The following is a 26,437-nucleotide window of genomic DNA, read 5'->3' on the forward strand; positions in this document are numbered from 1 at the left end:
TTTCACTGTAGATATACTTACTAGAGAAATTCAATCTCTGACCAATGAAAAGATCAATTGCAGGCAGTATTAATCTCTTTAATTTATGTAAGGGAAAAGCTCCTATTTGTTTCAGGGCAGGATGCTCTTATACTGTTAATATAGTAAATCCATAGCTATTCTGACAAAGACAAACTTGCTGTAACAGAGCACATTTAAAGTAGAAACAAAGCCTCCTTTGCTGTAAGGTGATGGATGCTTTCTACTGATCTCATGTTTATTTGGTATATGTTAATTCTTTCTATCAAAGACACATCTTTTAGGCTTGGTTCAGAAGAATTCTTGCCAACAAGAAAAATACTATCACAGGCTTTCCAGACAGCTTAGTAGCTGCTTAAGAGTACTAAACAAAACATCCACAGTTTCACAGTGGGTTATATAGGGTTGTATGAGAAGCAGTGGCATGGTGTAACCAGACAGAGTACACTTTACGCACTTTGACTGACCAGTTCTCTTTTTCAAAGAGAAATGCAGAGAAGGATTCTTGAAACTTCGAACTTCCAAACATTTTGTCAGGACTTCTCCTATTTTATGACTCCCTTCAAAACTCAGGACTCATTTTAAAAAGATAGAGCAGATTTTCACCTTTTTAATCATCCTGTTGCAATTTGCAGGATAATGGTAGCACACTTTCCAAGGGCAGAGATGCTGTTCTGTCTTCAATGTCCTAGTACAACATTTCTGGCCTACTCATGGATCCAAGATCTCCTGCTTGGTTCTTCATCCTCTCATAACATTTGTGAAGACACAGTCATGCAACCTTGAGATCAATACAAGGCCTGGCAGCTGGCAAGGATATTTCAAAGAATTTTAATTGCTCTTTTGAAAGTGTAACAAAACTTCACAGCTAGACTGTCTTGGCAGAATCTTTAAAGCACCACTGTGTTCAGTTGTGAAAGTTTGAGAGGTTTGTTTGTTTGTGTCTCCTTCAATAGTTTGTGAACCACAGTGCATCCCTTTACTAGCTGGTTCATATCATGGAAACATTTATTTTAAAACAGAAAGCATACTGAATCTGTGTCTTCTGACTGTCCTTTATTGTCTCTGAATTACACAGTTTACATAGTGTAATGTCTTTCAAAGTCAAAACTTCAGCAGCATGGAAATAAGAATGGACTGGGTGTTGCTCATTGTCTGGGACTTCAGAAATTGTCTTGAAATTGTTTGTCATGCTTGGAAGAAAGCTAAGTGATAGAAGAGCCAAGATGATAGAAAATGATAGAGAATAAGTGAATTATATTTGCCATTCCCAGCTCCCCCCTTTTTTAAACAAAATTGTTGCTTTTATTTATTTGAAACAGGTGTAGCTTCATAAAGTTCTTTCAAGTACTCTGCTCTATACTATATATTGCTTTTCAGGTCTATAAATCTGAAAAACAACTACAGGGAAACCCAAGGGAAAAAAGAACCTAGCTCTGCAAAATGCTACAAGAGGGCATCTGGAGCCCTTTTTACTGGACAAAGATTTTGCAAGACCAACTTGACTGAGTCAAGAGGAAGCTGGAAGAAATATGTAAACTGTTTAAAAGGAAAATTAATTACCCAAAGGAAATATTTTTTTTAAGGAACATTGAACTTTTTCCATTGTCTAAATACTGAAGTTATAGTCCAATATTAAGTTATTGAATTAATTTTTGGAGATAATCAAATTTCATCGTCTGTATTAAGCAGGAAGTCAAAGGAAGTTATTATCTTTTGGCTATGAAGTCCTATTACAGTAATTAAGGAGTCTAAGTCAAACCCAAATCTTTGAAGTTTTTATGCTTCAAAAATAAACCCCAAAGTGTTCATGTTCTTAGATATGAGAAACACACCACCTGGAAACTTCTGTTTCCTTCTAAGAGTCTCCTGGCATCTCTGTTTTGTCATGTGTACTCTTTCCTCACTTTCAGTCAAGAGATATACAGGACTGAAAGCTTCTAATCACATGCAGTTTTTATTTCACCACTTGTAGTAGTGGGCTTTTTTTTTTTATGGTCAGATTTCTTTTCCATTTAAATTAACTTTTTAATCATAATATGATAAATCTATCACTGATGTAATTACTCTTTTTCCAGTATTACAGCTGTGAGTGGGTAGGTGACAGATACAGCCTGTATTTTCCTTGAAGCAATTTCAATATAACTCTAGGGGATATTTGAGAAGGTATGTTAAGAATATTTTTGAATTTCCTTCATAGTAGAAAAATTGTATGTGCATATTGGCCTACTGCCTAAAATCTTAGTTGGAGAAGAAAAGGCTGTATATATTGCACATTCATTACATTCAGAGGCAGTATACATCCTGATGTTTAACTTCCATGCCAAGCAATAAAGGTAGAAAAACTTTCAGGAGAGTCACAGTTTTACAACAGGGAATTAGTTCTGTTCCTTAGATTCAAATTATTTAAAGTAATAAAACCTATTTTGAATTCACAGTGGATATTAGATTAAATGGTACACCAAGATCTATTTTTTTTCAAGTTGTTTGTTTGCTTGTTTTTGCAAACTATTTCAAGCAGTCACAAGATGGAGAAGGAATTAAAAAAAAAAAACCCAAACTAAAAATGTTAAGTCAGCACAGCATTGTCAGTTGAGGGCTTGCCTCAGTTTTCCTTCAAGCTATCTGCAATACCCTGGTTGATCACAGAAGTTTGACTGAGAAGCCTCATTCTCGGTAACCACACATTTCTTCACTCTTATTCTATTTGAATAAATCATTAAGTCTGAAGCAAAATATATAGATTTTTTTTTTTTGTTTCCAATTTTGAGGGACAAATACATCTACTGTATTGAAAAGTTATGGAGCTAACCACAAAGCCTAAATTGCCACTTTCAACTTCTCCAGTTTTTACTTTTCTCCACATTTGATGTTGATCAGGGCTGGACAAGACAGGTCCATAGAAGCATGGCTTAGAAGAGCAGAACCTTATTGGGCTACTACTTTACCACAAAATTAACCAAACCAATATATGTCAACTGCTGCATGTACCAGCTTTACTCGCTCAGTATGTTTGAAAGATATTTTAAACAGGGAGCCTGTACTATAATTGGCAAACATCAGTTTCTTTGGTGAGAGAATTTCTTGCTTTACTGGCAATAGGAATACAGACATGACAGACAGGTCACTTCTAGAGGATGTGTAAGTATGAATACCTTTTTTACAATCTGTAAGCTGGAAATATGTATTCATTAATCTTTTAAAGTGTTCAGTTCAATTGTTTCCTTTATTTTTTCTTTACTGTAGAAGGATAAAAACTTGTCTCTTTACAATTCTATAGCAATTAAAAGAAGAATCTGCCTCCTAATCTGCACAAAAGCATGGCCGGAGACCTTCCACACAGTAATTTGTTCCTTTCTTCTCATATGCTTCCAATATGAATGACTAGCTGTACCTCTCAACTGCACCAGTAGGCACAAAAAGGTGAAAGCAAACTCTTATTTTATTCATAAGAATAGGAAACAAAAAGACAGTAGGGCAATAGTAATAACATTTCTCTTAGTAATAACATTTCATAAAAACAAAGTAAATTTGTTAAGTATGAGGGTGCGCATACAAAAGCAAAATAGGACATGCCTTCTAGCATGCTGGCTCCTGTAAAATGTGTCACCAGTGCCTTCTAAATCCCTCAAAATTGCAAGGTAGAAACTGTCAAGATTTTAAATTACATTTTAAAAATAACTTTACTGAGGAATTTTGGCTTAGTATCTGAACTATTAGAATTGGTTATTTTTAATGTGGGATGCCTCTTTCATTTTTCTACAGATATAGGCTGTGCCTATAAAACAGCAGGTTTGGTTAGAATGAAAGGTACAAAGAACAAAAATAAAATATACTCATGCAAAGCTACCACTATTGGAATGCATCATGGCAAGACACCAATGAAGCCCAGACTTTAAAATTGTATTTAGACAAGAAGGATGAGAACATTCAAGAAGAAAAAAAACACACACAGAAAAGTTTAGGATACTTTATATTCCATGTAAGGACAGCTTAACAGAATCAAATATCACTGCTTACAAAAGGAAAATTATTTTGCAGAGGTATTTTCAAGATTCAGATTTAAGGCTTCATAAGAACAGTGTCTTTGGAAAGGCCAAAAAAGACCTTGCAGTCAAGAAAATTTACCACACCATGTATTTATCAGAAGATATTTTATTGACAACAAATACAAAATTGTTGCTCTCGTTCCCTGATGTCTCATTTTAAAGATAAAGCTTTTCCTTCACCACTTTTAAAGACCTGTAAATACAGTATTGCAAAACATGGAAACAAAAAGAAAGAAAAATTGTGACAATAAATTAAGAAAAAGGTGAGGAGGAGAAGAGCCCAGCCCACTGAGGAGAAATGTATTAGAAGCAACAAAAAAGTCATTGGAAACAAAGTACATGTTATGTTTTCCTTCCAAGAGAAGTTTGGAGGTTTTTGCACATGAAATAAAGTAGCAAAGAAAAATGGTAAGTACGAGTGCCTTAGTGTCCTACTGGAATTCAGTTTTATTAACCAAAACAGTAGTACTCATCAGAATCAATTTTGGGATGCTTATGCAGAGGTTGTGGGTCCTCCATAATAGAAGAATCGCTGAACTGGTCCATATCTGAAGGTGTTTGGTGACCAGGGACATCATCCACTAAGGTGTCCAAATAACTCCCCACTGATATTCCATCCAGTCCATCACTACAGTCTTGTAAACTGTTACAGCTGCCGTGGAAGGATGTCTCCTGACTTTCCAGCAAGCTGCACAGGCTGCCACTCAAACTGCTACCTCTGCTGGCAATGGCCTTCTCTTCAATCATCCACTTGATTGATTCAATACTTTCATTGATGATGAGTAGCTGGCGCATAAGCTTCACATCAGTGGCCCGGAGATTAACCTGCAAGGCAAAAGTGATTTAAAAAAATGACTCATTTTCTTCAAAATCAAACTCTAAATAGCAGGCTGGAGGCAATTAATGGGTTAAAAAATAAAAAAAAACACACAGGAAAAAAAACCCACCTGTCACATAACAGACAAATCTATTTAAATAATTAGTTAAAAAAAAAAAAAAGTATTTCTATACTTATATTTTCAATGAAATTCAAGTGGGAGCCTGACAGCATTCCTAACAGGAATGCTAATCAATGACAAGGCTTGCACACACACTAGTATAATGCTATTTAGAGAAGGAACACAGCTGCTATGACAGCTCTTGGGGATAGCTTTTCATTATTCAGAGAAGCAAGACACAAATCCAATTCCATTTACAATTACTCTAAGCTAATTAGCAGTTCAGGTAGCTATGCATTCACCCCAAATTATCCTTATTATGGCTACCTGGGTAATCTAAAATTTCCAGATATGCAACATTTGGAAAAAGGCCTGTGGATTTTTAACTTCTATTCACACTCCACCTGAGTTTATGTTACAAGCCACTGTATAAAAGTCTGAGAGCTGAAATATTGAACTTATTGAAACTGTAAATTTCAAATTATTTAAACCCATATTAGATTAAGGTGATGAGTTCAGTCAATAATTTATTATAGATTAGCCAAAAGAGCAAGAATATGCAAAACATAATTAAATAAAAAATGCAAATTAAGCACAAAGTCCTACTTTCCAATGTAGCTGTGGTGGTTGATGTATACAAACAGAAGTCTTAATGGTAAAGCACAGTAGAATATTACCATGTTACATTTCACAGATTTATTTAACTGACCTCATGCTTTATTTAACTGACTTCATGCTTTATTTAACAGACAAACCTTATAAGCCATTGTTTTAATCAAATTTCCACAATGAGATGACACATAAAGTTAAGGCCTAAGGGTTTTAATTGCTGCTTCTTTTCATCTGAAACATCACAGGTATTGGGAAAAAAAAAAAAAAAAAAGTCTGTGTGACCTCCTATTCATCACATGAACCAAGTAAAAATACTGAAAAGGCAGTCTGGCAAATTGAAGATTGATTCCAGATTTGACCATTTTATCGAGTGTGGAGAGCCAGAAGCTACTTCCATCCATACTGTGAGAAGATAATGCTAGTTTGTGACCAAATCAACTCTCCAGCCTTTTCCAACAGCACCTCAACACCACTAAATGTTTAACATCACAACTGACATACTTCTAGTCTCATCACTTGCAGAGTAAGACCTCTACCTAGATGAACTTTTGCCACAGTGTCAACACAGGGCTGGAAACTTAAAACCACCAGAAAAAAATCCACCAGTCATTTCAGATTTACTCAAATGGGATACCATGCCTAGCATGCAATATGTGTCACATTTTATCACAAATTCTTACATCCTTTAATTGTACTAATCAAGTATACTACATGCAGATATATCACTACTTTAATACATGCATTGGAAAATACTTTCCCTTGTATATCATTTGAGTGTCCTTCCCTACAGAAATATATATGCCATAATGTCAGATATATACACGGATATTACATGCTTTTCTTCCATAGGGCACTAAAAACTTTCAGATTATTAATTCTAAAAAAGACAATACAGTATATCAAAAATTGGAGCATCTTAATTCAATTGAGAAATAAGGAAGCAAACAAGATCTGCTATGCCAGACAATAGACATTTAATGCTATTCTCCAAGTCCACAATTATTATACAGAAATAAAGCACCTGTATTGTTCATCCACAATGGGCTGGAACGGAATCAATATACTCAGGAAGTAAAGACTGCATCTTGTTTTGCCAAGAGTACAATCTGGACAATCCATACTCAGATTCTATCTTCTCAATATGCTAAATTACAATGACCTGGTACAGTTGTTCAAAAGCTATTTTAATATATTTTTATTCTGTTAGATCCTCTAGAAAACCATACTGACTCTGGCTGTGATGCTTCATGGCAGTCAGTATGGTGCTGTGTTCCATATCTGTGACTAAAACAATGTTACCATACCAGTGCTCCAGCTGTTGCTGAACAGTGATTACATGGCATCAAGGCCTTCTCTGTTTTTCAGTCTCAACCTTTGGTGAGTAGCCTGGAACTGGGAAAGACCTTCGGAGAGAACAGAGCTGGGACAGTCGTCCAGAACTGACCAAAGCGATACTTCCTGCTATATAATGCTGTGCTTAGCAATAAAACCCATGGGTTTGGTCTTTCCAGTGTAGCTGTTGCCTGGGGACTGGCTGAGCATTGATCTACTGCTGGAAGATGCTGAGTGACTGAATTTGTACCTAATTTTTTTATTTTTTCTTTCTTCACTTATTAAACTGTCTTTAATAAAAACCATGAGTTTTTATCACTTTTGTTCTTCTGGTTCTCTCCCCCATACTACTGGAGGGTTAGACGGAAGTGAGTGAGCATCTGGTGGGTGCCTAGTTACTGGTCAGGGTGAACCCAACACAAAGATATCTCAAACTTCACTAGTAACATACTGTCTATGTAACTCTCATATGTATTCTCAGTCTCCTTCCTCAGTCCCCAGAATGCCTTCTGAATTACCCTCAGTCCAATATCACACAGTTTAACATAGCAAACCTGGTACTGTGCAAAATAACTTTACAATTCACAGTTATAACAATACTGCTCATCTATCATTGTTTCAGATGTGAGATTCTGAAAAGAGATTGATCATTTCGTAGCTCACCTGCTCTCACCAGTTCCTTTACTCCTACCCATAAATCATTATAAAACATTTGCTCAGCAACTAGGCTGTCATGAAAGCAGCAAATTACCCAGCTTCTCAAATGCAACTACAGACTTTGGCAACTTGCTGAACATAAGCAAGCTTGGAGACAGCTAATTTCCCAAAAGGCTGATTAAGGAAATGTTTAACAGAGTTAGCACCAATATGCTTCTAATGAAACAGTCCCTTTTAGATAAAGAAGGCATCTCATATATTTCGGATTCAGTTCACAGGAAATAATTTTTTGCTCCAAACATACTCACAGCTTCAGCATTTCTGTGGAACAGCCTTACTGGCTGTAATTCTTTGCATTCCTGCATACTCGAGTCCTCCTCCAAGCTACAGCACTGAGCCCAAGTCTCCCGTATCAAGAGTGTGCTTTTCCTAAAGCAAACATTTAAAAGTAGTCCACCAAGTGTCATCTTTCTTTAAGATGGCTTACTTTGTCATCTCCTAGATAACACAAGAATGTCATTTTGAACATTTCTTGCCTCTTACCAGCTTTGGCCCAATCCCATTAGTACATACTCACATAGTTCCAATGCATGTCACTGCTGGAGTAAACAAGTCAGTTCCAATATGGTTCAACTAAAGGAACTAAACACAACAAGATCTCATCATGTTTGACAGCTCCATTCTTTATGCACAGTAACAATGCATTTCAGAAGTAATCTAAACAGTGTATCATAGTTAATACAGGTATTTCAGAACAGCTTTTTACAGCTACTTTTTGAAGGTAGAGCACAGCATCACCATAAGTAAGGTGTGTGTGAGTATGTATCAGTCCTCAGCACAAACTTCTGGTGTACAGAGGAATTGTGACAAGGGAGCAAAAAAAGAAATCCTAGTTACAGGCTAGCTTTCAAATCTTTTTGCTTACTTTGTATAATCACAGTAGTGCCGATCCCCAGGAAGGATCAAAAATGTTTAGCATTAAACAGCTAGTCATGGCAAGAGGAAATAACGAAATTAAGGTGACAGTGAGCGTCTTTCAAGTAACACAGTCTGGTGGACAGAACAGATTAGCATTCAGACACAACCAGATCTTCAGTCTGGAAGGGATAACTGGCCTAAACACCTGTCTGTGCCTCTCTGCCTCTTTGCCTCCTAGTGTTGTTAGAACAATACCAGATGTTCTAACAAGATATTTCTTCCTGGCACCACTAGCCTTGCTTATGTTCTTCCATAATAACATGTGCCCAACATTGTCATAATTTATTAAAAATAATATATATACACAAACTTATGGACATATGTGTTGATATATGTATATACAGATATATAAAAATACTCATGTAATTTTTATACATACAGTGTTTCCTTAAAACTTGCACTCAGACTACAGGCAGAATGGACTCGTGTATCCCTGCCGCATGCTCTGCAGACATAGCTTCCAGCTGGATCCAAACACAGACAGTCCCCTTCCTCTCCAAAAATGACAAAGTTAAAAATTCTGTTCAATATATCCTTTCAATCTGTCAAAGCTGTCTGCAACCCTAGTTCCTTTCTGCAGATTACTTTCTTCTAGATTCCAGGGTTCACATGCTGCCGCTGCTCCTTCTTTTAACTACAGGAAGTCTGCAGGGATATTAATGGTAGCCCTAAAATGTGGTCTGAAGAAAAGATACTCCTAAGCTTATTTAAAAGATATAAGTTTCACTTTTTCCTCAACACCTTTATGTTGTGTTCTGTAAAGAGCCCACTAGTAAAAGGAAAGGAAATCACTGAGCCTGAAAAACAAGATATTTCCTTCAAGACAAATCTCTGAGCCAGAGCACAGTGAAAGAAGTCACTGCAAGACATAAAATCTTAAATTTACAGGTTAATGGACTCAAGGAACTATTTAAGTCATCCAGCTCAGAAATTCTGCTCTGCGCAGTTTCTTGGGCAGGAGTCGAACACTCATCTAGTATGGAATCTGTGTTTCCAAAGCAGTATAATTATGGACAGATATTCCACAATAAATGGAAGCTGGATGGAAACAGTAGCAAAATTAAGTACCCCACTGAAAGCTGTGAGAGAACTTGCAGAGAAAACTCAGACATGAAAATGTTAGATTAAATGGGCAGTGGAGCCTATTCCATCTGTTGTTTAACACTGCCAATACGCATCTCTACTGCCCATTTTACAAACAGAAATTCAAAACAGTAGAATCTTTCCATGCCAAACTGGTGTGCATAACCACTATGGTTTAGGAGTATTAATGCTACTGCTGTTCTCCTTCTTCTAGGGTGTGTCAGAGACAGCTTTCCACTTTCAATTTCTTCTATTTCCTGTGTCATTCGGGATGAACAGCTTCATGGTTACCCAGCTACTCCTACCTCCCCCTCCCTTTTTTTCCCATGGAAAAATGAATTCTATTGATTCATTTGAGGTGTAACAAAAAAAATTAAAAATCTAACAATTAACGTCCAAAAAATAATTTGGTTTGAACTCTGAGAAGTCTCTTCGCAAAAGCCAAACTTATTCCATTTTGTCCTGGTGTTATTTTTGCTATTGCAAACACTGAATAACAATTTGTAAAGTAACTAAGAAAATTAACTCCCAAAGAGAAAGGTGAGACTGTGAAAAATAAAATAAACACTGGCTGGCAATGTTGAGTCTTATGAAGATACGAATTTAGCAAGCAGATATAAAAGGATGCATAACTCAAAAATAAAACCTTATCAAGTAATTCTGTGAGAGAATATACATAACAAGCTAAAAAGACCATAAGCAACCTATTCAAACTCCAAAATTCAAAATAAGTGAATGCAAGCATTATTTAATTGGAGTCACTGAGTTAACATGTTTACAACAGGATGAGTGTGGTCACACACACAGGATTTGTTTATTAAGCAACCACTATAAAGCATGGAGGATGTCACTTGAACGTTAGCAAGCTCAGAATGATAGTACAATAGCTTCTCAATACCAGTGACTAAAAGAAAAGCCTTCCCCCTCACCCCATCCCCCCTCCCCCATTTAGTATATCTAAACTAAATCCACAAATGAGAGGTACAAAACGTCTGCTCCTTAAACACACAGGATGATTAATAGGCTCTGCATGAACTCCATCCTACTTTAATTAGTAAACATGCATGTGTATGACTTTAAACCTCTTGCCCACTTCAAAACTGTCCCACTGATGAAGGATGTTTGCACTGGTTTCTTTGTATAAATAAGCTACTTTAGGCAATGGTATTTCAGAAGCAAGACAAAAAAGCAGAATGCCTACACTGACTTCTGAATTTGAATGCAATCATCAGCATCACCTGTCAAAAAAACGGAGAGCTTTTATGTGACAGAGCACAAGAACACAGGTTTACTGTTCTTAGCCGGAAGGGATCATGTATGCAAAGGCGGAACTCTTGACCGCTCGTGAGAATGCTCCACATCTGCTCCACATCTACTCCACTGCAAAGTCAACTGGCTTGGATTAAATCAGGTACTACAATAATTCAAGCTAACCCAATCTACAGCACAACGTATGTGAGCTCTTTCACTTCTTCAATTTCTTCATCTGCATAAACAATAAAGGTGGTGACCAAACTCTGGCAGACCTGAGACTGTCAGTGAGTCGAGGTACGTTCTCTAGTGTCATCATGCCGTGTGTGTCTGACTGTGATTTACCCCACACCGATCTAGGTAAATTAAATTTTGGTCAACACTGATACATTTAGATCAACAGCTTTTTGCACACCTGGTTTCTTTCAGCATGGACTTGTGTTATGTGTTGCTGGAACATTTTTCCCATTTCTTCGTCATGTGTTTTAGGCTTGCGGTAATTTTCAAACAAGGGAGAAGCTACGTATGCAAAAGCTAAATTTATGTGACCCATTGCTGCTTTGTAGTTGTAATTTGCTGACCTAGTTTATTTCTGCAAATTGAGCAAGTTACCTTGACTCTTTCCAGCTGCACTTCCATAACGAGTCACAATGAAAACTTTGTGAAAATTTAGAGAAGCAGTCTTAATCACTTACTTTTTGCTTTCTTTTACAAAAGAGATTATTTAAACTCTTGTTTCTCCTGAAGACTCAAACATTGTTAAAACCCTCATAGTAGATTTCTAGGCAGCATACATTTCAATCACTGAAGTCCCAGCCGTTCACAAAGTGAGCAGTCATTAAGTCTTCAGTTTCTGTCCGCACCCTAGATCTTGCTAGGCTAAAAAGAATCTCTAGCCTAGTCATGATCTTGTTTCAACCTGCTGCAGTTCTAGTACAATCCTCCACCAAATGCTTAGGATAAGTACTTCTACAGGTACTTCTGTAAAATTTAGCAACAACATAACATAGCTTGTGAACAGTATTTTTTAACTAGGAAGGAGAAAGAGAGTTTGATTCGACACCAGATAAGGAGGATTCTCCTTCTATAAGCAGAGCTTACCAAACACCCATCAGCTAAAGCGAGGAAGTGGGCAAGTCAGCTCTGAGCCACCACCAGAATAATCAGGAGCCCAAACAACTTCATGAGCAAACAAGTTAGCTCAGTAAGCAATGAGTGCAAATAATCTAATGAACGGATTTCAAAGACATTTCTTGCAAATACATGAACCAAATATTATGATAATATGGTTATCATCTGGTATGGGAAATTGCAGTATTGATGATTTACATTTCTCATACAACACCCTATTTTAATATGTTAATTTTATACATACTAATTGATCCCCTTCAGACTTGACAGATAAATACATCCCACCAAGTTGTGCAATAGTTTAATTACATTATCTCCGTAATAAAAAAGTAGATCTCAAAGCCTTTTTCCATGTCCTTGAATTGTGCATGATCCTTTTCTTTGGAGTATCTGTGTGCAGCCTGGCATTTGCATTAATGCCTAGTAAAATCTCAGTTATCTGGATGAATCATTCACTCTGTAGAGTACACTTTTTTTTACATTATACTATTTGAGGTACCTTGTATACTTAAGTGTAACACAAAATTCTCAGGGGGGGACATCCTTTTTTTTTTGTTTTACTTGTTGGCCATCTTTTTATTTCATTGTGAAAAAAAAGAAACAATTTAAATTCCTACAAAGTAGATATGATGATTATTATCAGAGAGAAACATGCTATATAACAGAGCAGGTAGCAGGAAAAAAATAAGGGTTAGCTAGTTAAGTCCCTATTTCCTCACCTCTTGCCCAAGTAAAATAAATGTTAAATCAGCTTTTTAAATATGGAAGCACCACAGAATTCAGAGAGAGAAACACTCCAAGAAGATCCTGGTTATTTGAAAGCCTAGTTGAATGAATATGAAAGGGAGCAGTGCCAAAACGTAGGGGTTTAAGAGCAGAAAGCTTCTACTACTATGGGAAGTTTTTACTGAAAGTTTCCAAATATCACCGTAGTGCTGTCATAAAAGCCTAAACTGACCTTAGAAATATATCTAGTATGACAGAGGTGAAAATGTCCAGAAAAATCCATACAATGGTCCCACATATGTTGACAGACAAGATAATACCACTGCAAAAATTCAGGTCAACATGCAGCAGTAACAATTGGCAGTGGGTGTCAGAAAGCATTACAGCCGATGTACGATCACAGCATCATTGTAATGTGTTCTTGACACCAGCCACAACACAGGACTGTATGTGTTGTCCCCACCAACATGCGACACCACTGTGACTCAATAGCATATCTAGATTTCTTTGTTCATTGGATTTCACGCTCTGCCTTATTTATACCTGTCTTGACCAAAACATGCTTTTAAAAATATAGTGCAAAAACTGGATAAGGTTGGGTTCTGAATTAGGTTGGGTTAATGAGCACTGTGAACTTCCTCATGACTTTAAAATTAATTAGTATTATTGCTGGTGCTGTGTAAGCATGCTTAGAAGTGCAGGACTAAAAAGTGAAATAAGATCTTGGGCTTTGCTTAGAGGTATATCTGAAGTCTGAAAATGTTGCTTTTACTGAGACAACAGTGATCCTCACTTCATTATGATTTTTAAAACAAACAAACAAAAAATCAACAAAAAACTCCAACTTTTTAATTAAGTCAGAACTCAGACACAACAATATTACTGCTTAACTGAACTTTCTTGAAATTCAAGTCTGCTTTCATAATACTCCTGGAGAGACACATAAGATTAAAAAAAAAAAAAAAATCAAATCTTAGTCTGAATCTCCCCAGAATTCAAAAAGGAATTCTGTTTGTAATAATTTTGTGGCCCTGAAGACGATCCTGTTAAAAGCATATTTTTAATCTAACAACCAAATATTTACTGGCAGCAAACTCCCATCCTGTTTACTGAGCGTTTATCTGACTAAGAAGGAACTTACAGACAGCCTTGTAAGTGATCACATGTTCCCTCAGTACTGCTTTAATAGAGTTAGAAAAGTGATATGCTGATCTCTGTCTTTTTTTATCTATGAAGTTTATGAACATCATGTTTCAGAGCTAAAGTTTTTCAAACTTATTGAATAAAAATGAGTCAACATTTAATCAAATAAGCTTTTTTCCCCCTCACGTTTAATCTGTGCACTATTTGAAGTTGCATGTCTTTCAGATTCAGCCTTGCTTCTTTCTTTTAAACTACAAATTTCATCCAAGTCTTCCCATTGCTGTAAACACCATCATGCTAAAATATGGTTCATACACTAGATTTGTGCCCATTTGAATGTACTAGCAAATTTGAGATCTTTCAGTTAAAATGAAGCGAAGTTGCCTATTTTGAGTCTTTCAATCATAAATAGCCTTCCAAACTCCCAGATACCCATAGATAGTTTAGCTCTTCTTCATGCACTAAGAATCTATCAGGCAGCTAGCAGCCAACCTGCGTCTGGAATCTCCAGGTTAAAAAGCTAGAAAGCAAACAAGAGGCTAGTACCATTTTTAGCAAGCTGGAATGCTGAATTTGGCCAACAAAACTAGCCAAGCATCCTACTGCAGCTTTTGATCCATTTTGGCTCAAAAAGCCAAGAGGCCCTTTGGCTCCTTCCTACAGAACACACTGCAGTAATACGTTCTGGAAGTCACAAGGCATGATTATCCAAGTAACAAAGTGAAAACATATATTAAAAACCAAATAAACAGAAATCCTATGCTTCTATCCAAGGACATCTCATGAGAAGGCAGCAGAAGTTATCAGTCACAAACTATAACCTTCAGGGCAAAACCAGGCACTTCAGGTACCAGTCTTTCCATTTTATTTGGTCCTCCTCTGATCAATAACAATTATTCACATCGTATGGTGCAGACCTCAGTTTCTCCTACATAACTTGAGGTCATGTCATATTCCTCTTTTAATACCTAAACTTGCTCTTAGCAAAGATTTCCACATAGCAGGCTGCTGGGGCGCTACGGCTTGATCCTAGTTCACCAAAGAATATTAATCATAATTATCAACGAAGTTACCAGAGGTATATGAGTAAGAAGGAATCCAAGTCATTTGTTACATTTCCCATTTCTCCTTCTACTGAGGAACTACTAACTACTAAGCTACTTGGGGAGCAGAAATAAGGTGCGAGACTTGAACTAGATGGCTAAGAAAAGACAAATATAGCATTTACCAATACTCAGGAGTGACCTGGGAAGTGAGAGAACTAAACAAGGAAATCTGGGACACAACCAAGCTGGACTATAGAAGTATGGTTATATTTGAAAAGGGCTGGCTAGGTCTCTTCTGAAGTAATTTTGTCACTAGATTTCAACAGACTAAAAATTAATAAAAATTAAGGAGATAAATGACAAAAGCTTAAACATCATACTGCTGTTTAGGTTGCACCTCTTTTTCCTCTGAAAAGGCAGGACTGCTCCTCTGCACTTGATGAAAGCATAACCAGCTATATGAATTGGTGGACAGTAAGAATTACTTCATCTGCCTATGGGAAAAGCAGCAATTCTGCCTCTACTCCACTGCTCCAGTCACAGCAACTAGTGGCCAGGCACTAACGAAGGAGTACCTCAATTCCATAGGTATTTGAAGTTGAAGAAAATTACTGTTGCTTTGGCATGCTAGTAGTACTACTCTTCTCTTGCGAAGAGGCTTTCTCTACTGTTGCAGGATTTACAGTTTTCTTCTAGAAACCCTGTAACACTAGGAACCTGCCACAGGTCACCACTTGGGACTGAAATATTTCAGGTACAACGTTCCCACAACATATGGATATCTTTTCAGCAAACAGTATTAAGAGAGTCATGTCCAATGTTTGCTACATCTCATAAGCACATATCTGAGTTTTAAAAAGCAGTGCAACCATTTAAACCAGTAGAAATTCTTTAGGAAGACAGAAAAAATTATACTCAGAAAAATGTACAGCAACAGAGCTCTTCTACCTTTGCTCCTGCCTTGGGGTAAAAATGTGCAAGTTTGGAAACACTCAACACATTTGTTACATTCTAATTCCTGGATGGGTGCTTCCTTCTGTTTCTAGATAGAGGTAGGTTTCATGGTCAAAGCAGCACTGCAGTACAATGACTCTCCTGGAAGCATTTTAGTCATGAATGCAGCTGGTATCTAACAACAGTGAACAAAATTACAAATTAAGCTGGTAAGGCGTTTATAAAATCTGAAACTCCCAGTAGTTAAATAGCAATTTAGCATTGCTTTACAGGCAGTAAATGTTTTCACTTCATGTGGCACTGTACCCAGCAGGGCAATACGGTACTGCAGGGAGTTTATTTTACAGCACAGCAAATGAGACATTCAGATAACTTATCCTAGCAGCTTAGCCAGTTTCTATTTCTTGTTAATTAACAAATGTGCCATACTATTCCCTTGACAAAACGTTAAGTATTAAGAAAGGCCAGGCTGATGGGGAGTTAGGAGAAGGATTAGATTGCTGAGAGCTGGCTGCACCAGTATTGGACTTCTCCATGTTTATGGAAGTTCTGGGAGAGGTTGTACATTTTGACAAAACAGAGTAGCTAACTTTCACACCTGAAATACGTATACTCTCAAGTGTCCTCTCTCTATCTCCTCTTACGGAAGGAGGGAGATGACCTCTGGAGCAACTTCAAGGGGAAGAATCTTTAAAGACATTTTATTCCACATGCTCATTGGCTGGTAGGCAGCCAGAGGGACTCACTGCTGCAACACAGGACATTTCTGAAATACTGACCATCCAAATATGCTTCTATATTTGAAAAAACACTAGAGCTGTGTTGTTTATATCTTCCTGTAACACAAGACAGCTTACAGACCCTCTATATGTATTTTGGTCACTCTCCAGACTAGGGTTCCTTCCTGGTGGTATCATGAAAACCTTCCTAACACAGATAAACACCTCTTGAAGCTTGTTCCAGGCATAATCCTTAGTGATGTTTTAATTTGACAGAAGCCACTACAGAGCTGTAAATTCAACTACTAAATTAAGTATCCTGGTGAGGCACCTATTTACTACCGGAAAACAAATAGCAATACCATATGGATTACAATGCAACTGTTTCAATGAACACATGCAAAAATATTGGCCCTGTCATTCTAGGTTTCACTCCTAGCACATCTACAGCTTGCTAGAGACTCAAAATAAGAGCATACTTGGCTCTAGGGATATCAAGACCATTTGTGTACTCATATGGCTCTGTGTATCATTGTACAGACTAAAACCAAGCTCAGAAAGCACCCTTCCCTCAAGGCAAGGCTTACTACTTCATAAGCAGCATTACTATGGTGAGTGCAGGCATAGCAGGTTTCCCAGCTAGATTTGGTTTGTAGCCATTCAGCTGATAAAGGAAGAGCCCCTCACAGTTACATACTTAATTGCAAAACACAGATGTGTAGGATTGTTTTATCTTCTTCATTAAAGTATCAACATTATTTTAATTATTAATCTCCTCCTTGGCTTTTAGTGTAGCCATATATTTCAGAACAAATATTTCAACCTTCTTCTCAGACTCCGTAGCAATCACTCCTATCCAGTTTTCTCTCTAGTCCTTGAACAACTTATCCTGTGTGCCACAAAATGTTACTGTTTTTCTTAAGTGGCTGAAAAGCCCAAGATTCACAGGTTTAAAATTCTTAGTACTATGATTCCCTTTCGGCATTAACTGAAATTATCCAATGACAAGGATGGTATTTCAAAACTGTACTTAAATACAACTACAGTACATACAAGGCCACAGGACAGCAAGACAGAACAGCTTAAGTGACCAAAATATATCCGGACTTTCCTTACAAGAAAACCAGACATGTCCAAGTCTTACAGAGGTTTGTGTGGTTTTTTGTTTGTTTGGTGTTTTTTTGTTTGTTTGTTTTTCTTGTGTGTTTTTTTGTTTGTTTGTTTCTTTGGGGTTTTTCCCCTGTCTTAAGCATTCAGTAAACTGATCAGCCAAAACTTGCTCTTCAGATTTGCTGTGTTGATGGACATCCTCACACTTCAGTAAAAATTCAGGTTTCTCTTGCCCCCTTCTTACCTGCTTTTAACAGCTGCAATTAACAGTTTTTTGGCATTGTAAATAATGTAATAGTTTTCTGACAAGCCTGCAAAAATCCACTTTTGTTGCAGTTATTTTAGAGCAATATTTGGTCAAGCTTTTCCTGAGTCATCACAGCTTATAAAGTCATCACTTTCCTATATATCTCCAGTACAGAAGGTTTGCATTCACAAAAAAAAAAAAAAAACCAAAAAACAAACAACAAACCAACCAACCAACCAAAAACAAAACAACAAAAAAAAAAAACCCACAAAATGAAACAAAACAAATGCAAAAAAAAACCCAAAAAAACAACAACAAACAAGTTGCACCAGGAGAGGTTTCATGTTGATAAAATAAATACGTTTTTCACAGTGAGGACAATGGATCACTAGAACAACCTCCCTAGGGACATGGTGGAGTCTGCATCAATGGAGGTTTTCAAGACACAATTGGAAATGATGCTCAATAATTTCATCCAGTCTCCATTTCCCATGAAAGGCTGAACCAGATGATCTTAGTGGAGGCTATTCTATGAAAATCATGCTGTTCTGCTAATTTCATCAAAAAGTTTGTAATCTTTTTGCTAAAAGCTTATGTCACTTAAACTGTAGAGCTTTATGCAGAAGGGGTTTAGTCTTCATGTCTTTTCATTACAAATTGTAAGCAATCAGACTTTAAAAAGCAACTTCAAACCCAAAATCTTCTCTGCCCTTGAAACAAAGTAATCAAGAAAGAAACATAATTAAATGATAACATATATTCTTTGAAATAAGGGCTGGGAAAAGTCTCATCTGTACACGGGCAGTCTAACTGGAAGCCTGAACTGAAGTATCTTCAACACTGCTGTGACGATTCATACATGAGACTTGAGTACTCAAGTATTTCACACTGATGCTGCTAGGTAAGGTATCAGCAACGTTTCGCAGACTCTTAGTGAAGCAGCAGCTAATAATGTAAGCACATATTCATCTGTACTTCCTGGGCACTTAAACCCCTCAGTGGCTGCTATAGCTGAATGAGAACAGCCGTAAGCACTGAGTACAACATGGAGATGTTCCGCAATTCAAATTCTTTTGCCAGGCACTGGGTGAGATTCGCCAGTCAAAAGTTATGTTTAAATATGCATTAATTTAAATAACCTTGCTCACCTTGTCCTTCCAAAGACAATATGAAAAGATGGAAAACTTGGCAAAGTTCTAGTACTATAATCAGGTTGTATTTTTTTCTTGCTAGATTAGCTTATTTTCCCTGATGATCTACCTACAAATCCCTTTTAACCTGAGTATCCCGATACCACTACCCAATCTGCAGTACATGTAAAAATTACAAACTCCTCTACTACATCATGCAAATTGGAGGACATGAAGGAGAGAACTTGTTAGTAATGTCCAAAATTACCAACTTTTTCAGTGAACTTCCAGAGGACTAGGTGAAATAAGTTCATTTGTATTTCTGTATGGCTTCCTTCTCCTTCCAAGAAGAGCCTCACTTCAGGGATTCACTGAATAACTGCTCACTAAGAAATGAAAGTTAATCAAACACTCCTACACAGGCTTGAGGCTTAACCACTAGCAATTTTACATTTAAGATTTTATCTTCAAGCAAGTTTTTAAGCAAAAATTCCAATTAATCAAATATAAAACCAGAATCTGATACACAGCTTTGCACTGCTGACTAGACACACTGAACCAGATCCTGGCTGCAATTAAGTCAATTGATGTTATCATACAAAACAGCGAATGTAGCAGCCTGTACCTACAGCATGTGTTAAAGAGAAGTTTCAAGTCACAGTTGTTGACTCTTAAAAAGGTCTTTTAAAGAAACCAATAAAGGCAGACCCCCCACAACTGCGGATCTTATAAATCGAAGTAAATACAAGTTGTTCACACCCTTAAGAGCTGGTAGAACAGAGTTACAGCAGCTCTGTCCTCCAACCAGCACCTTCATTCACAGGCTAAGGACAAATTGAAAGAAAGAAAGAAACAAACAAAAAGATATAAAAAAGAGAAGCACTGGAATTGTAAAGATAATATATGGCATAATTCCAATCAGCAAAAACTACTTCTAGTTCTGCTTCATTTTGTCAGAGCTCCATATTAATCAGCATTTCAAAGAGTTATAGTAAACTCAGAGACCAAAGGGGGAAAAACATCAATGAAGGAGCACAGCAATATGCCTCTCTCTCAAATGGCTGTAGTGTAAATCTGATGTGCTCAGCTTCTTGGCAATAGAATTATTTCCATTTCTTTATTCCTTCACCCTAAAATCTGTTGCACTCAGAATAACCTGTTTGGCCTTCAGACTCATTAACAATATTTGATACTCAACAGCATTCACTGGGAAGAAATCTCATCTAAATCTCCCAGCACTGCCATTTATGCCTCACTTCCAAGACCCACTTTATCTTTTCTGCCTGAAATATTTTTATGTAAATCATGTTATTTTTTATTGCATGCAATGTAGACTATAGTCTGTTTAATTTTTTTAAGCTCTCAAACAGGCAATAAAAAGTTGATTTGGGAAACTTCAGAATGAAAAGAAAACAAACAAAATACCCCAACCAAGCAAAAAAAAACCCACCAACACACTCTTTTTATTCAAGGGTTAAAGAAAATCTCCCTTTGAGTAAACCCAGAACTTGTGAAGGGAAAATGAGGCTTTTGAAGCAGGATCATTTTGTGCTGCAGAACAAACCTCACTGATTTTATTTTTCGCAGTGTGTAGCTGTTGAAGTCATACATATTGAACGGTGAGTTCAGGAGCATGATACACCAGAAGCAGGGCTGTAGCTATAAAGGGTTATTATTAATCCTCCAAGAGAAGGTTCCACCTAAAATACCACAGGAGGAAAGAGTTTAACATTAACATTGTGACAAATTTCATACCGAATCAAAGGCACATAGGCTAGTAGGAGGTACTCATCACATTCCAGGCTGACCAGAGCACAGTGTTTTGACCCATGCTGGCAACTGCATCTTGCTTCTCCTATTACGTGATGGCCTTATGCATCAAAAGTTTTCAGGACCCAGTAGAGTCTCCATCATGGCCTTAGTGGGGAAAACTGAAGGAAAAGAAAGTGACAGCAGCCTGGCTGAACAGTCCCACTGTCATGAAATATTACACGGAGGCACCCCGAGGTTAATTTAAGGGACAACAGAGTCCAAAACAACTTTTATTAAACCAGTGAGAAACAGGGTTTTAGCACTCCACAAGTGACTTAAATACAGGTTCGGATATCAGTTGAGGAAATAATTTGAAGGGGCAGCAACTAATACAACAGGCGGTCCACAGTGTGCATGCACGTGGCTGCACCAAAACAATGCCGGAGCCGGCCCTGGGTCCCGGAGAAGCACACACTTGCCAAACACGGTGCAGGATTATTTTTTTAAAAGAGATACGCGCACTCGTAGTGAGTACGGGAAGTGCACACTCGCGATTCCGCGAGAGTAAATTTATAATACACTCGCAATTGTGCGAGGAAATAATTTACTAACACGTGCTAGTGTGCCCGGAATCCTACACGTGCTTATGTGAAAGCACGGGAGGAAAATACACTCGCGATTGTGCGAGGATTAATTTAAAGTACCCGTGCAAATGTGCACGGAAAATACATGTGCAAATGTGCACGAAAAGTATAAATGTACTCGCAATCCTGCGAGAAGTTTTACTTACACACGTGGCGGCAAGGCAAGCGGAGTCTCCATCCCGGGGAGCGGGGGAGGCCCGTGGCTCCCGGCGGCAGTGGCCAAGCTCGTGCTCCGAGGGACCCGCACAATGGGCGGAGTCGCCGACGAGAATCCTGTTTTTTTTTATCTGATCAGACCTGACTGGAGGCACTCTAGAAGCTTCTCTGCACCCCTCACACTGACTGTGGGTGCCCCTGAAGCCTTCTAAACATCCCCCACAATGCCTGTGGGTGCCAGCGGCTCGGCACTCCCTTCTCTTAATGGGCCTGGCTAGTGTGCTCTGGGCCACACAAAAGAAGCTGTTAGCCTCAAGTAGCAGAGAAAGAGGGAGATGTGCCTACTCCTTCCAAACTGGGGGAGAGAGGGGGGTTGCATTCTGCCACACCCACATTTCAAGAAAAATACTCCATGGTTTTTTGCGTGTGATTCCATTGACTACCAGCAAAATCAGGCTTGAGGGGAAAAGAACCATCCACTGTGAACAGCAAAACCAACTGAGGAAGCAAGATGCAAGCCTCAAGGCCTATAGCTAGCAGATGTACGGTTGCCCCACAGAGACACCACCAATCTGTCAGCTGCTCTAACTCACAGCCAAAACCAGCACGATATTATTCTTATCTCTTAACATTCCCCTGCAGCAGATGACACAGGAGAGGTAATCACTTTCACCATTTCATTCATGCTCTTCTTGCTCAAGGACATGGCAAATCTATGAGAGAGACTTCTGCCCTTTCTCTCTCTCATACTTGCTCAGAAGTATCCAGGCCAACAGACATCACTACTTTGTTCTGAAACACAGTAAGCACTGACTTCTCATACAAGATAAATGGAAGAACGGAAGATCAGCTTCTTTGGAAGGACAAAGAATGCATTGACAGGAAAAGAGATGGCCCTCCAGTTTTAACTGACCAAATACTTTCACCTACTTAAACTCTTGTACATTTAAATTTACTCTGGTCGCTGGAAGGTTTATACACAGCCTGAGCTAAGGCTTCATGGCTACTCGCAAGCATTGCAAGCAGGTTCAGGTATGATTTCCTTGGTTTTTATTGTCAGGGGATAAACAATAGGATGTCGGGGGAAACACAGAGGTATTTTATAGTTGATCGGGGCTGGAAAGCAATGAGAAAACATAGTTAGCAGTAAAAGATATCTTTAGCACAGTCAAGATCACCATGATTTAAATGGAATGATAAGTCAAAACATTCTAAGTACCTATAAAATCGCTTTGTTTGTCAGATGTAGTTCAAATTTGTCAGCACACTCACAGTCATTGTGACAAACAATAGGTGTGGGAAAGGGAAGAAGTCGAGCTGCATAATTGCACAATTTTTATAAAGCCAAGTTTAAAAAACAAACAAACAACTACAAACAAAAAGAAAATGAAACAAAAAGTAGCCACATCTGTCTAAAACATCTTCATTAACAAAAACAATACAAGATAATGTGACAGTACTGCTCAGCATCAAAGATCAAGATGTCAGCACAGTAAACAATGTCGTCTTTTTTATATGTGACTAGGAAAGAAGAGCCTGAATAACTTTGTTTTGCAAACCTGACAAAAGGTTTGTCTTAAGTCTGAAGTAAGCAAGCAAAAAAAGCACGGTTGTGTCCATCCAGAGTTCAGTGAGTGGACTGCAGAAGCTGTCATCATAGCGCATCTAGAAGATAGCTTGATGGATGATACTTGGTCTTCTACACCTTTAATGTTTTCCATTTTTGCATCTGTTTACTGTTCCAGAAGCTATAAACTACTTTTCTATATGTTCAAGGCCTTTTAGGCCTTGCAGCAAAGCCAAATAATACTACACTAAAGAGGTGTGAAATAAGAAGCTAGATAAAGTTTTGTCTCTGTTTTAGGAATGATATGGACAAACAGGAGAAAGAAACAGCATGATCTTTACCTGATAATGTTCTTAAATTGATCAGATCTGTACAACGTCACAAAGAAAGATGTAGAGGGGAAAGTGACAGATTAAGAACCTGAAGAAACTTCAAGGACAGAAGAAAATCCTTAAATCACTAAAGGGAGTAAAATCTCATGAAGATGGTTCAGCTTCATGCTCTGGATTACAGAACACAGCTGACAGCATGAAAAAGATAGAGACAGGGTACCAGTACTTCACATTTTACAAATAGTCATTATATTGGTGGTTTAATAGCCACACACAGACTAGAAGTCAAATGGGAAGAGCTGTGTAACAGAACTCCTCTTAGCATGAGTAATGAGTTCAGATGTGAAAGTCAGTCAGTCATTCAAGTGACAAAGTATAGGAGAGGTCAAGGATGTTGGGACTAAAACACATTCATGCTGAGGTGAAGGAGGAAAAAATAAGGAAACTGGGTGGCAGGAAGAAGAAAATGCAAACTGAAGATTGCGACATGAAACTTGCAAGTGTAAAGTAAGTGAAGAGACCAACTAGACAGGAAAAGGTGATGAGGGCAAGTCACTCCTTTCCCCCCTCCCCCTCTTAACAGGCCTACCTGCCATGATACATCTAGACAGTCATGCCAAGAGCTCTGATTGAAGAAGAACAAGAACTCATGTTTCCTTTGCAGTCAGACATCCCTAACAGTTTTACATTATAAGCTACCTGCAGGTCACTCTACAATCCTTGTGCAAGCTTAAAATTCAAAAATAAACACGAGATATGCTGACAGTGTGGAACTTAGTGTTAAAACTGAAATTCACAGCGATCATTGCGCTAAAATATTTTGATAGTTTGTTTTGTGAGTGTCCTGGTTTTGTTAAACCTTGACAGTGAGCATTTCTTAAACCACATGAAGCCATATGATAGCAACTGTGATTTATAAATTGTCTTAAGATTAAGGTCATAATATTGGATATTAACTCTCAGAATATGCATTCTTGATTTCCTTTTTTCCCCTAGGAAGCTTAATCTGTAAAAACTCTTATGAACACACTCACCTTTTGCTTCCATATACATAAGGTTGCACAGGGGCTGATGGTATGGCATTATACTTGTTTGCATAGGATGAGATTGCATTGTTTGCTATAAATGGTTGAGTTCCAAAATAGTAGCATAAAGTCATCTCAACAAATTGCCAGCACAATTCTTATGCCAACAAGATCAGATTCCATACTGTTTCCAAACAAGCTTAGTGGCAAGAGCTATAGAAAGAACTGTTACAAAATAGAGTCTTTTGGGACCTCCATAACAATTACACTCTAAAAAAAATGGAAGCCAAGTATGCTTGTGCATCTGAGGTGCTGTGCACTGTCAGATCATATCTGCTGAGTTTTCACTAGTTGCTTACTTGCAAAGTGTGTTTTTAGTTTGCCTTAAAAGAATTAAGCCGGTTTTATGGCATCATCAAAAAATTTGAGATGGTGACATACAGTGTAGGACACGCACCTGCATTAAGACAGTAAACAAGTTAGAAGTTCTGAACTAAATACAGCACCATCCCAACACAGACCACTGGCAAAACCCCCACCTCTCAGTCAAATTATAAATAGTTGTTTGTTCAAGAATTACTGTGTACCTTCTGCACAGTCTGTTTGGAACTAAGTAAGTCTCTGAAGACCAATGTCCAGAAACTGAGTCACTGAATACCAGGCCAAATTTTCAGCCCAAAACCACCCAGTGTCTCTTTAGGTATCAGTCATCAGCAGGAAACAGGTGTGATGCAGAAAATGGATTTACGAGAGAGATCTGTGCATTATTTAGTTTATTGATACACCAGCTTTCAGTACTTCTAACGACAGCTGACAGAGCAACAGAAGCCAACAGCGAGCCATTGGAGAACTCCGAGAAAAAGAGACAAGTTACACGTCCCCCACGGCGTTCAGCTGAACAACCGCCTCCTCACCTGAGCAGCGGCAGCGGCTGCGGCCGCGCTGCTGCCACCCCGGCAGAGGCGGCGTGGCCGGACCGGAGGGATGCGAAGCGGCGACTGCTCCCGGGAGCGGGCAGCACCACTTTCCTACAGCGGGGCTGGGTCGCGGGGCTGGGGGAAAGCCGCCCTCGTCCCACCTTGCGGGGAGCGCTCCCCGCGGAGAGCCGGTGCCGCCGGGAAGGAGGCGGTGGTGCGGGGGCGTACTGCGAACGCCCCAACAGCTGCCAAAGGGCCGCTCGGCTGGCGCCCGCCTACTCACCATCTCCTGCTTCAGGAGGTGAAGTTTCGTCTCCAGCCTGGTCAGTACGGCGGCGCGGCGGCGGCGGGGACCGAGGGCTGCGGTGGGGCCGCGGGCGGGCGCGGCGACGGGGCGTCCCAGCAGCTCCTCCCCGCGCAACGGCCCTGCAAGGCTCTCGGGCACTTTGCGCCCCAGCTTTTGCTCGACGTCCCGCAGGTCTGGCGGGGCACTGGGCTCCATAGTTTGCCCTGAAGAGGCCCTCGGCGATCGCGCCGGCACTACCCACGGCCACCCGGGCGCTGCAGGGGCGCGGAGGCGCGGTAATCCACGGCAGCGCCGGGGCCGGCGACCGAGCCGCGCAGGTGACCCGCCGCAGGCATGGGGATTTCCTGGGCGAAACAGGCCCCCCCCGCCCTTCCCCGGCCCTCCTTTGCCACCGGGTAGAAAGCCAAAACAAGGAAGGCGAGGGCGACGGAAAAAAAACTCCCCCTAAGCCAAAGAGGGAGCGCGCACCGGGCCTGCTCCGGCTGCGGGACAGCGATGTGTCCCGGCAGTTGCTGGCAGCGGCCGGCCGGCCCCGGGCACCGGGATCCGAGTCATCGCGCGTCTCGCCCGGCTGCAACTTTAAAGCCCGCTGGCAGGTGGAAGAGGCGCGGCG

The 26,437-nt window shown here is 39.1% G+C and overlaps 1 protein-coding gene across 1 annotated transcript; it reads right to left on the reverse strand.

The window, feature by feature from the left end:
* Positions 1 to 3,710: 3,710 nt before the first annotated feature.
* On the reverse strand, positions 3,711 to 26,352 carry LURAP1L (leucine rich adaptor protein 1 like). Its single transcript, XM_082074874.1, has 2 exons — positions 25,801 to 26,352; positions 3,711 to 4,892 (listed from the first exon to the last, which is right to left on the reverse strand). The coding sequence occupies exons 1-2, from the start codon at positions 26,017 to 26,019 to the stop codon at positions 4,518 to 4,520; spliced, it is 594 nt and encodes a 197-aa protein (XP_081931000.1). The 5' UTR covers positions 26,020 to 26,352; the 3' UTR covers positions 3,711 to 4,517.
* Positions 26,353 to 26,437: the final 85 nt, after the last annotated feature.

This window comes from Streptopelia decaocto (assembly GCF_964273445.1).
Source record: "Streptopelia decaocto genome assembly, chromosome: Z".
NCBI classification, from domain to species: Eukaryota; Metazoa; Chordata; class Aves; order Columbiformes; family Columbidae; genus Streptopelia; species Streptopelia decaocto.

Excerpts from the sequence above, each read along its gene's own strand:
- LURAP1L (XM_082074874.1), bottom strand. The coding sequence starts at position 26,019 with ATGGAGCCCAGTGCCCCGCCAGACCTGCGGGACGTCGAGCAAAAGCTG. Across the intron at positions 4,893-25,800 it reads ACCTCCTGAAGCAGGAGATG|GTTAATCTCCGGGCCACTGA; the intron begins GTGAGTAGGCGG and ends TTTGCCTTGCAG.